Below are 12,294 nucleotides of genomic sequence, written 5' to 3'. Positions count from 1 at the left end.
ACCGTTAGCGTGACGTCGGTCCCTGTCTTTCTGCTTCCCCTTCCGGCCGCTGCGGTCGATCCGGAAGCGGAAGGACACGGCGGGTCACCGCGATGGCGGCGCTGGTGCGGGCGGCCGGGCGAGCCCTGCTGGGCTGCGCCGCGCCCCTGCTCCGCGCCGAGCGGGGCATTAGCAGCGGCGGCGGGGCGCTGTGCGGGCCAGTGCGGCCTGGCCTCCCCGTGCCGCTGTCTTCGCCCCTGGCAGGCCTCACCCGGCCTATCCGCATCAGGGAACCCCAGAAGCGCCAGCAGGTGGATCGGTGGACGGAAAAACGAGCCTTGTGGTGGGAGATCGGATGTTCATGGAGGACTACCACAAACTCAACAAGAGGATCCGGTACTTGTACAAGCGTTTCAATCGCACTGGGAAGCACCGTTAGGACTGACTGGGGGTTTGATATATGCAGCATGGTTTTGTGCTGTCGCGGTCAGAATAAAAACAGCTTTCACACAGTTGGGTTTCTGGTGTTTTCTGCAACCTTTACTCTGCATTTCTGGCCTGGTACCAAGGTCCTGCTTCTGCTTCAGGCCTGAGCTCCTCTGTGCAAGTTCTGGCCCCTCAATCATTTCCCTACATATTTCTCACAAATACCTATTCCAGCCTGCATCCTTGAACTTGACCTGAGTGTCCTCTAGTTCTTGGCCGTGCTTCTCACACGCTTTCAGTCTCTGATTCAGGTTCTGATGTCCTACTTGACAATTTCAGTATGCTCCAGCTTAGATCTTTTTCCTCATAACCGAATTTTCAAGTTAGAACTAAGAGTGACTGCTAACATCTTCCTGCTTGCCCCCTCCCTCTGCATTTATGTGTAATTAAGTGTCAATGATCCAAATATTAGTTGAAATGCACCAAAACCTGGTTTAAGAACAGGTTTGTCTTTCACACTGGTGATGACTTAACCCCATGCTAATAATGCTTACTGACCAAGTGGCGTTTTGTTTCTAATCTAGTTAGGATTTGCAAAAGAAACTCAGGCACTTAACTGTTTTAAAAAACTCTGGCTTCTAGTTTTCCATAACTGTTACTGGTTCCCTTAGAAGAGAAGTTACGGTGAGTCAAAGCTGGCATCCTGCCAGTCCAGCATCACAAAGACTGTTACACACTTCAGAAACATCAGAATGATGTGCAGGTGTTTGCCTCTCTTCTCCAGGAGTAGTTAATTTGGCTGCTAGGTAATTGCAGAGTTTACCTGCTGAGATGTATCTTGTTATTGAGCGATGCTACTCGGTCTTCCAAAGCGCTTGGTTGGAAGAAGCAGGGAATGAAAGGAATTTTAAGTCTTAATCCTTAGGGAGGTTGTAGCCAAAGTCTCTGTTGAAGCACCTGAAGTCCATGTTCTCAGGAGCAGGGTGGCAGACCTGTGGATTCGGGAAATGCATGTGTGTTCAAGCGGAGATGGAGCGAGCACCTGGAAGAGAGCTCGTGGGGGTTATCACATACACAAACCTTGGGTGTAGCAAATCTTTGCCTGAAAGTATGTCAGAAACTGGGAAAGTGTCTGAGAAAGGTACCTGGTATCCTTTGTCACCTCTTGGTCCTTAAGCACCAACTTGGCAAGGGCTCTGTGGGCCAGTAGATCCACAAGCTCTATCTTGTTATTAGCAATGGTTATTGGAACCGTTCTCAGACTGCGGCAAGAAGGTCGCCAAGCTACAGAAATTTCTTGTGTGACTTGTCCCTTGGCAGCTTGGCTGAAGGCACAGCTTAAAAACCTGCAGTTCTGCTGAGGCTAGTGCTAGGCTGCTCCTTAACCCTTAACAGTCCTACCTGCAAACCATCTGCTCGTCTCAACCTTGTATTAAGTCTTTGCCTTCCTTGAAGCCATGGTCTTTTGGTTCCCAGGCTGTAATTAGTAACATAGTCATTTGTATCTACTGATCTATTAGATCTGATGTAAAAAAAAGCAAACAACGTTTTATTAATGGTCTGTATCACCTTATGAACTACCTGAAAGGAGCAAGGATGTGGCTGGTCTCTTCTCCTAAGTAATATGTGATAGGACAAGAGGAAATGGCCTCAAGCTGTGCCAAGGCGGGGGTTAGATGGAGATTAGGGAAAATTCCTTCCCCAAAGGGTACTCAGGCATTGGAACAGGCTGCCCAGGGCAGTGATGGAGTCATCATGCATGGAAGTGTTCATACACCGTGTAGATGAGGGCCGCAGTGACATGTGTTAGTGGTGGCCTTGGCAGTGCTGGGGAGCGGTTGGACTGGATGAGCTTAATGGTCTTTTCCAACCTGGTTGATTCTATGAAGTGAAAAGGCAGCTCAGCATAGGTGCAAACCTCTACCTGTCACCCTACTCACCACACCAAGTGCTGCATGGAGACTTCCTGTGCCAGTACTCTCCTGCCTCCTTTTCTGTCCTGAACAGATGCATCCTCCCTTCTGATCCAGCAGGCTGCTTCTCAACATCTTTTGAGGGCAACACCTAACTGTCCTTGGGGCTGCTGCTGGAGCCTGGCTACCCCAGCGGGCAGCAGAGGCTCTAAGACGCCTACTGTGGGGACTTCTTGGGTCTTCCTCTTACCCCCTGCTCCATGGCAGGAGCGGGCCAGTGGCTTAAACAGAGCCAACACACACACTATGGACCTGTAACGGCACGGGCTCGCAGGTGAAACCGGATGGGGCAGGTGACCATGCTCAGGCCCTGCGTCACCTAAAAGGGAGCCCTCACTCAGAGCTACCGGGACCGCTGGCGATGCGGGACGCACCGCGCACCGCCCCAGCGCCGCTACTCACCGGCCCGGCCGCTGCCCGTGGGGGCGGGCTCTGCTCCTATTGGGTGTCCCAAGGCTCAGTCACAGCTGCTAGTCCTCTCAAACGCCCGGAGCGGGGGAGAGGGCGGGGCTCGGCTCAATCACCGTCTTCGCAGGGCACCTCGCTCTGCCAGGGTCGCGGAGCGCTGATTGGCTGCGGCGTAACCAGAAGGCTGTGCTGATTTGCTGCCTGCGGCCACTCCTTCCCGCTGCCACTTCTGATTGGCTGTTTGCTCTTAGGGGCGGGGCCTCGTCTACTATAAGTCTTTTCCGTGTCGGGAGCGCCGTTGCGGAGTTGGTTGCGGAGTGCTCGGGGGTGCTGGTCCGGTTCGGAGATGTGAGTGTCTGGCTGCGGCGGGCGGAGAAGAGGAGGGAGGGAGGGAGGGATGAGGGCGGGGGATAATGACGGGCGGGCCGGCTGCTGGATGCAGAGCCCCTGTCCCGGCCACTGGCGGTGGAGCCGAGTGGCGCATTGCAGCAGCTGCCTCCTTCACCTCCTTCCCCCGGGCTCCTGCTCCCCCGGCCCTCCCCTTGCTCTGGGCTCTCCCCTGCTCCCGGTTCGGGGGGCTTCAGGCAGGTTGCGGACCCTTGGGGCTGCTGCTGGTGCCGGGCAGCGGGGTTCAGATGGGTTTGGGGAGTAGGGTGCTCTCTCTTAAGCGTCTCATTAGGTTTTCTCTTAGCCCATATGTATTTCCCTAGGTCTGACCCAGCTCAGCAACCTGCTCCCGGGGCCCCCGAAGGGGGAGCTCCTGGTGGGGCCCCCGCTGGGGCACCCCCCAATCAGAGCAGTAACCGTCGACTGCAGCAGACGCAAGCCCAGGTGAAGGAGGTCAGTAGCTCTGCCAGCCGTGTGCTGGCTTCCCATCAACTGCCTGGACTCTGCTACTGCTGTGCAGTAGTGATGCTCTTGACAGGCGCCTGCTGCTGAGGGGGTGGATGCTCTTGTTATGCCAGTGCCAGAAACGCAGTAATAATGTTATCGTGGTGGCAGACCTATAAAGAGGCTGGAGGAGAGATTGCTTTATGTTTAAAAGCAGCTTTATCCCAGCTATGACTTCTAAGGAGCAGACCTGTTAGATTTTTTTTGGTATCTCCTGTAGCGCATCCAGAAGAGGTCTCGATCCCTGCCCTTTTGCTTCAAGCAAACAGTCTGAATTGTGTTGACGTGCCGGGACCCTTGCCTGAGTTTCCAGGGTCGGTGTCTGTAGCGTGGCTGCTGGCCTGCAGTAACGCCTTTATGCCTCACTGGGGCAGCCGCATGTAGCTGTAAATCATTGCAATAACCAGAGAGTAAGCATACGGTTATTCTCATGACGGGGGTGGCTGAGGTTTGCTGCGTTTGAGAGCTTTAAAAACAGGTGAGAATGCGGGGCTGAAGACCTCGTTTAAGTGTACTTGAACTGATACTTTAACGGGGGTGCGTGTGTGTGTGTGTGTGTGCAGAGGGAGGCCAATTTTTCCTCTCTTCAGAGCAGGCAGTGGCTTGAAAGCCATGTTTTATCCTGGCCTTTTTTCCCATGTTTAGAGCTTTTGCTTATTAGCATCTCCATGTTAGATTCCTGTCTCTTATTGTTTTCAACTCTCTTTACCAGTACAACTGCTCCTACTGTTCTTCCTTCTGCAGGTTGTTGATATAATGTGTGTAAATGTAGACAAGGTGCTGGAACGAGATGAGAAACTGTCAGAGCTAGATGACCGGGCAGATGCACTTCAGGCTGGTGCCTCACAATTTGAAAGTAGTGCAGCAAAACTCAAAAGGAAGTACTGGTGGAAGAACTGCAAGGTGAGCTTCCCATTGCCATGATCTCCTTCATCAGAAGAACATTGGGCTAGTCTTCATTGAGAGGATAGTTGGGGTGTAATAATTTCAAATGGTTAGGATTTTTTCAGTGTGGAAAGACTTTGAGGTCTTGGCTGTCCTACCTTCAAGGTCTGGCTTATGGTCCTTGGCTGTCTGAGAAGATGTGAACTTGTCAGTCTGGTCTGAGTATTACTCTTTAACAATCTCTCTCTCCAGATGATGATCATGATGGGAGTGATTGGTGCCATTGTGGTGGTGGTGATTGCAAGTAAGTACTGAAAAGCTCAGGATCAAAAGTGAAGAAGCACCAACTCTACAGTACCTTAAACTCTTTCTTTTAGATTTGAAATCTGGAGGGTCTTGGTTGTATAAGTATTAACTTCAGTCCTTGGGGAAGGGAGGTGGTGGTGCTGGAACTCCTGCACTTACACTAGAAACTGTATACTTCTACATAGTAACAGAAGGACCTGGGGGTGGCCATCATTGTAGAAGTGGGAAATTCTGTCTGCCAGGTCAGGTGAACCTGTAAGTATGAGGGGTTACGCTGGAGTGGGTGGGTTGGCAAGTTCCTTCCCTGGTGGGGAATTTGGAGCTCTTTGAGGGACCTTTGGTATAACTTGCCCTCTTGTTCTTTCCTTTTTCTTTCTGTATTGGTTTGTCTCCAGTCTACTTTTTTACTTGAATGCACCTCCTTCAGTCTGCAACCTACTGTCCTGTCACCTTGCCTGTCTCTTCTTATCCCTGAACCTTTCCTTCCCTTCCACCTAGCTTCTTCATTGATTTCTTTATTGGTTTTAATTAGTCTTCTCTATATGACTCTGAAGCACTCTACTGAACATGGTTAGCCTTAAACAGCTGCTGCAGCTTTAGAGTTTAGAGGAAAGAGAAGTAAAGGAGGAGCAGGTAGCTATTGCTCCTGCTCTTCTGTAGGGAATTTCTTTGGTTTATTTTTGGCTGTTTGTCAACTAGTGCCTGTGTGGATTCTAGCAAAATAAGAATGCCTTAATGCAGTGCCTTTAGGGATGAAGGACTTCAGCATGTGAGATTCTTTAGTGTTCTGCCTAAAAAGAGTGGCAGCATGACTTAAGCTTTTCATCAAGCTTCTGAAATAAAGGCTAGTTTGCATTGGCCAGTACTGAGCCATCTGACCAGGCTCTACAGTGATCTAGATTTCTCTAGTCATGGACAGATGAGCATGAGAGATTCTGCCTGTCCTTATTTTCAGATGACTCGCTGTCTGAATATGGCCATTTCAGTTATGATAAAGGAGAGCCTACATGATTACCTCAGTCAAGTGCAACTGACCGCACACAGTGAAGTAAGGAGAGGTTTTTTTTACTATCTAGAAGGCAGGTATGGGAGTAAAATCTCCTGCCAGAAGGAACAAAAGAACAATGGTAAGGAGTCTAGTGCAGGGTGGAAAATATTCCTCTTATCTATGCAGACACAACCCAGGATGCTGTGGCTTTCTACTAGCTTGTAGCTTTCTGGGAGACTTTGGGGTAGTGGCAGAATAGGAATGGGTATTCTGCTGTTGTTACTGGTTGAATGTCAAAGGAAATCCACTCTGTAGCAGATGGGGCTGAAAGAGCCTGGAGGTATTCCAGATGACCCTGAATGAGCCACACAGCATTCTGATTAAGAATACCTGTTCCATTTCTGCTGCCACAAAGCCCTAACTTCCAGCAGGAGTTAGAAAATCCTTGGAATGGTTAGCTAGGGATTTGGAGGGAAATGCTGCTCTGGGCATAGATATTGCAAAGTGACAATGGATGTCCCATTTTATAGGCTTAGATCTCTATAGAGATCTTGACTATCAAACTGAAATCCTCCTACTTCCTATGGGCTCTCTTTAATTTACATCCAGGGTGGTCTCTGCTGGAAATAAACTTGCAGCATGGAATGCTGTGGCTTTCTGTAAGCAAGCCCCTTGTTCTCCTCCATCACAATTAACAAGAGTTGTGAATTGCTTGAATGTGCCCTGTTCCTCAGTTTCTGCAGTCTTCTGAGGAACGTGCATCTTTTCTTTACAAGCTGAGCTGCAGCTTATAATTAGACTGGAAAGAGGGCACCTCTTTAATTTAGGAAGTTCTACTTTGGGTGTGTCTAGGCTTAAGGGAATGTGAGAGGAGAATAAGAGGAGAATATCAATGGAGTTCCCAGATAGGAGTGAAGTGCAAAAGATGGGAGGAGCAGATGCTTTTTGTTTCATTGGGTGTGCCAGGGAGGCCACTTTCCTCCTCACTGGGCATCTGGGAAGGGGCGAGGTTTTGCATGCTTACTTCCATGCCCCAGCATTTCATTTGCATCGAGTTCATCTCCCTGCAATTCCATCCCTCTCCACTTTGAGTGAGGGCAGAGATGAAGATGTGGAGTGAAGCAGCCCTTGTCCCCTGAGCACTTCCCTAATTCCCTGTGGAACTGAGATGTGATGGATGGTCAGAAGTGCGTCTACTGAAGAGGAGCCAGGGCCTGCTTGCGCTGCTTACTGCTATCATTTTAGGGGGTGGGCATACAAGCTTGAGGACCCCAGATGAAAAAATTTTCTTGAACTCTTCTAAACAAGCCTTTGGTGCCTCATACCTCCTGTTCCTCTGGGGGGGCTGAGGTCCCCATAGGCTGTCTCTTCCGTTTCTTTCTCTTAGATGTTGTATGTTGCCTTCTCTTCTGCTCCCTTTCCTTTCCTTTGTGTCTTTGTGCATGGGGGTAAAAAGATCACCAAGGCCCTCTGAGTAAAAACAAGGGACTCTGCTGTCTGTAGCACTACAGCCACTCATGCACGTGCAGTTTTATTTCCTTCCTCTAGAAAAACAACTGTGATTTCCTCTGGCATGTTGTAGTTATCAGCTCATGTACTTTAAATGGTCTCTAAAAAACACAGTTCACCACCTTATTGAGTCTGTCTGGTCTGTCATTGGGTGGAATGGGTTTGGATGCCAAACTGGTTTTGGGACATTTTTTTTCTGTCTGTCGCTTCTACACATACACCTGAACTTCTGTCCCTCAAAGCAGTGGCTGGGTTTCTATTGCAATGATGGTAGCTGCACTTGTACTGGAACCTCATACTGGACTGACTCTATGTTAAGTCTGTAACAAGATGTATGAACCAGTAGCTCTGCAGGAAGAGGTTGCCCAAGCCAGCTCTGCTTCCAGCTGCCAAATGTCCAGCCAACATGGGATGCATGGGGAGGTAGTTCCCTGAATGGGAGGGTGTGTTACTGGTAGCTCTAGGCTTCTTCAGTGTATGTTGCCTTGGGTTTCAGTAACCTATTGTCAGATACTTAAACACAGAAAACAGTTGTATGTTGATATTGGGGTATAAGATCATCTAGTTCCAAGACCTCCAAGAGTAGGGTGCTGTTTACAGCCTATCTTGGAACATGGCTGGACTAAAGGCAAGTGCCTTGTTTTGCTTCACTGTACACTTGAAACTCATTAAAAAGAAATGCCCATTGGAAATGCACTTTGTCCAGTGCAGGCTTATTTTAAAATGAAGTATTTATGCTCTTATCTGCCCCTGTGGCTTGTGCTCTCCTTATGATCAATCATTTTCTAGTCTTAAACATCACCAAAATTATACCAGAAAATGTATGGTCAATTTGAACCATAATATGGTGAATTTGGAGCAGTGCAGATAGGCTGTTTCTTTCAAGACAAAAGCCTTGCTGGGAAAGGAGGGTGTCTGGGTTGGCTGGTGGATCAAAGCACCATGTACAGCCTAAACTACATCACAGGTACAGCCTGCACAACCTGAATGAACTAGTCATGCTACAATTCCTGCCAAGTTGTGTGTTGTCTTCCTGTTACTTCTCAGCCTTATTCATGTAAGGAGGCAGGAAAAGTTCTTCCTTGGAACAGATGTGCGTCCAGACTGATTACAGTGTCTCTGAGTCCTTAGCCAAACGTATGGACTTGAGTGCTTTGCTTGCTAAAGCTGGCAAGCTGATGTGGAGCACAAAGCTGGGGCTGAACATGCTGTGGAAAGTTGCCCCAGGGCAGCGCCCAACTCAAGAGTCATGTTGTGTGTGTTTGCAAAGAGTTGTATGTCTAACCATAAATCCTCACGTGGGCATCTGAAGTACCATGGTCTGCTGGGAGCTCACCTCCTGAGGTGCCATCCTGTAAAGTATCAGCACTGCTGCTGTTCCTGCAGTCTTACCCTGAACAAAGCACGACTGTAAAGGTCCACTAAAAGCAAGGCCAAGGCTTTGGTGGAGTAATTCTTTATGTGTCGAATTAGAAATTCAAGCTCTGTCTTTAAACACATAGCTCCTGTTTCAGCACCTTCAGATTTAGCGGGGGAAATGTCTCAACTATGCTGTTCCTAAATGTCTTAAACCTTCACGTTTTCTAGATGCTGTAGGCCTTGCTCTGGCCTTTTCTGAGGTTCCGATGCACTGGTCAAAGTAGGATGCATTCTTTCATCAGTGGGGGAGTTTTGTTTTCCTTGTGTCAGCTGTAAAGTAACTCGATGGTGGGAAAGACCAAAGACTTCAGAGTAGAAATGTAGCAACACTTGTTTAATGGACCTGGCTTCCTTGTGAAGTGACAGAGGTCCCTGCTCTGATGTAGCCACTGGGGTTAAAAGTCTTAACTTGGAGAAGCAATAATGGGGATGTACAGAGGTTTTATCTTTTGTTCTGATCTCTCAGAGTAATTATTTACTTAGAGATATAACAGATAAGGATATAGGTTTTACAAAATAGGCAGCTCAGCTGTGTCTGGATACATTTCAGCCCAGTGTTTCTCCTAGGTATCCTACAGTGCTTCCTCTTAGAAGCAGTTGAGTTCCTCCGCAAAACTTCCCCTGTTTACAGGCCAAAATAAAGTTGCATTTCAGCCTCCATGCTCCTGATAATCTTTTGACTTGTTTTGCCAGAGACTGAGTCTTTCAGAACGTACTTATTTGTGCCTTGGGTTCCCAATATGAACAGCCGAATAACATTCTTTCCTTTGTTGCAGACCCATTAAATGGTTCTTGCTGAGGCTGAAAGGACCTTTTCATGTTCTCTCCTGCCAGGCTTTTCCAAGAGTCCTTGTACTCTTCTTAAGTAACTGTACTCTTTTGCCATAATCTCCAGTTACTAAGCTTTTTTTAGTTCACTGCCTTTAAGCATGTAATCAGAAGCTGAAGGCTCTTTCTTCTCTCATGTTTACAAGACCCCTTTAAATATTGCACATTGGCAAGTATAAAGAACTGCAAGACTGAACATAGCCATTCTGCTTGTGTGTTCCTGAACTCCGTACTTCTGCTCTGTCCTTTCACCAACAGCATTGCTACCCTCTTCATTTCTTAATGTAGCACATCTCCACCCCTTGGATTTTCTTGAACCTGTCCCAAAGGCCTGGTAACCCTTTACTCAAATTCCTTCTGGGATTGACCTCAGCCTGTGCAGACAAACCTTGCACTTATCTGTACAGCTTATCTAAGCACTCCAGCGAGCAGAGTTTGCTTGTTAGTTCTTCTAAATGTGTTGCTTATAGAACCATAGATTTGTTAGGGTTGGAAAGAACCTTACGATCATCTAGCTCAAAGCCCCCTTTGATGGGCAGGGACACCTTCCGCTAGACCATGGTGTGAAAGGCTCTGTCCAACTTGGCCTTGAACACTGCCAGGGACAGAGCATTCACCACTTCTTTGGGCAACCTGTTCCAGTGCCTCACCACCCTTACAGTAAAGAACTTCTGCCTTATATCTAACCTGAACTTTCCCTGTTTCAGTTTAAACCCATTACCCCTTGTTCTATCACTACAGTCTCTGATGAAGAATCCTTTCCTGGCATCCTTGTAGGCCCTCTTCAGATACTGGAAGCTGTTCTGAGCTCTTCATACAGGAGGTGTTCCACGTATTTCTTCTGTTACCTTAATTCTTATAGGAAAAGAAATATAGTTTGGGTATCTATCAAACTGTGACTGTCACACTGTGAAGGAGCAAGTTTTCAGCACATAGCAGGGGATGACTGCCCATCCTTGCATTCCCTGCCTTCTCAAGCATCCTGTGCTTAGTTTCCCTTAGTTTTCCCCCTTCCTGGAAGGGCTGACCCATTCTTTCCTTTCTTCCAGTACTTTCAGTTCCCCCAGTCTCCCTGTACTTTAGATTTTCTTAGAGTTTCTCAGATGCTCCAAATCCATCTGAATTGGAGCCCTCAATCTTCAATGTCCCTAGATTTCCCAGACTGTATCCCTTTTTTCTGCTATCACATGACTTCCAAATGCTCTTAACCCTTAATCAACTTGCAAATGCCTGCCACCACTGCAATCCCACAGACACTGGGGCTTTTATACCCTGTCTCCATGGGTTCTTCCATATCTTGGCAGAGCTCCCTTCTCCTTCCTTGTATTTCAACACTACCAAACGCTTCCACAAATCCTCCTTATTGTGTTTAAGCTCCTAAACACTCATCCCTCTTCTTCTGTGGTTTCCCCATCATGTGAACCTTCTTTTTCTCCTCATCATTCTTTCTCTTAAGATTGAGGAGCTACTCACTTCTGTGCTGCTTACTCCTGCAGAACAAACCACTCTAATATTCCAACTTATCCACAAAATTAGTTTTCTCCTGCACTTCCCTTCTCCCTTCAAGTACTTGTATCCTTACTTCTCTGCCTTCCCCCAGCACGACAGAACCTCTCAGTACAAAAAGAAGCAGCTTGCTTTTCTTCAGTGTCCTACAACCTACAGTTACTCCTTGCCTGTTTTCCATGTCCTCCAGATAACTGTGCTATGCCTCTAACATACCTACAACTCCTAAGCATTTACATCATTCAACTTTATCCTCTAGTAAAAATTCACCCCACCTCAGACCATTAGTTTGTATTTTTGCTGAGTTACAAATCCCTCTAAACACCTACTTTTCCCCATTTTCCTCTAATATTTGACATTCTCAATGGAAAAACTCCATTTTCTGCACTCTCTTGTTGGCACTGCTGGACTTTCCTGTTGTTTTCAGCCATGTTGAGCTGATTCATTTGTGGTCTACAAATGGATCAGGTACATAAATACACCTACATAAATACAGGGATCCTCTGGGGAGGATCACCTGCTTTCTCACAAGATGGCAATTTTTGCACTGACCCTCAGGACAGGGAGAGCTAGTCTATTTACCAACTTGTCATACAGCTTCTTGTTTGTACAGGCTGGATTTAGAGCTACCCAGAATGGGGCCGTTACTTTGAGTTCATCAGTCAAAGCTCCTGGTTTGCATTTTGACACGTTTCCAGAAGAGAGAGAGAACATGGTGCAAACTTTCCCTAGGGAATGCATCACCTTCTTCTACAGCTATATTTCTGGATGCTGTTGAAGAGAACATAATGTGTCAAGTAGTTATGCCTCTGATTAATCTTCCTTTACAATTACCCACTTGACTAGGCGTGATGCAGTGGGTCATATCAATTTTATGGTTATTACAAACTACTGTGTGATGTGAAGAATCATGTCTTGCTCTTTGGATATTGAGGAAAGCTCATGCTCACTATGTGAATCATCATACATTTATGGTATGCAAAGACCATTTGAGAGGTTCCACCTGTTCTTTCTCCTGTCTTGAGTTGGAGGTGGTTTTGTGAAGCAAACAGCTTCAGTGTCAGGTTTTTGTTCATTCATGTGCTAGAAACTACCCAAGGTGGCAGTCTGTAGTACTTGAATTCAGGACCAGGCTCTGGATGCAACATCCGAACTCCTCTGTTTGCCTTATTTTAA

The 12,294-nt window shown here is 47.4% G+C and overlaps 2 protein-coding genes across 4 annotated transcripts; both read left to right on the top strand.

The window, feature by feature from the left end:
- The first annotated feature begins 83 nt into the window (after positions 1-83).
- Positions 84-491, top strand: MRPL51 (mitochondrial ribosomal protein L51). The gene is given in 2 exon segments (XM_062633143.1): positions 84-318; positions 321-491. Coding segments are annotated over 2 exon segments (324 nt in total). The 5' UTR covers positions 84-92; the 3' UTR covers positions 419-491.
- Positions 492-3,041: 2,550 nt separating this feature from the next.
- VAMP1 (vesicle associated membrane protein 1) lies at positions 3,042-7,491 on the top strand. 3 transcript variants are annotated; one of them, XM_062633137.1, is made up of 5 exons: positions 3,042-3,134; positions 3,497-3,626; positions 4,422-4,580; positions 4,815-4,866; positions 5,824-7,491. In XM_062633137.1, coding segments are annotated over exons 1-5 (399 nt in total). In that variant the 5' UTR covers positions 3,042-3,132; the 3' UTR covers positions 5,880-7,491. The 3 variants fall into 3 exon arrangements, with proteins under 3 accessions (XP_062489121.1, XP_062489124.1, XP_062489115.1); XM_062633140.1 differs by having other exon boundaries at positions 5,264-7,491; XM_062633131.1 differs by having other exon boundaries at positions 5,054-7,491.
- Positions 7,492-12,294: the final 4,803 nt, after the last annotated feature.

The sequence above is a fragment of the Pezoporus occidentalis genome, unplaced genomic scaffold (genome assembly GCF_034315485.1).
Source record: "Pezoporus occidentalis ecotype Australia unplaced genomic scaffold, CSIRO_AGI_Poc_V1 ctg111, whole genome shotgun sequence".
Lineage (NCBI taxonomy): Eukaryota > Metazoa > Chordata > Aves > Psittaciformes > Psittacidae > Pezoporus > Pezoporus occidentalis.
This window is presented reverse-complemented; position numbering and strand designations above follow the sequence as displayed.

Bases quoted from the DNA above. Each gene is read 5' to 3' on its own strand.
- VAMP1 (XM_062633131.1), top strand. The intron at 3,627-4,421 runs GTCAGTAGCTCT...TTCCTTCTGCAG, and splicing joins CGCAAGCCCAGGTGAAGGAG to GTTGTTGATATAATGTGTGT. The intron at 4,581-4,814 runs GTGAGCTTCCCA...CTCTCTCTCCAG, and splicing joins ACTGGTGGAAGAACTGCAAG to ATGATGATCATGATGGGAGT.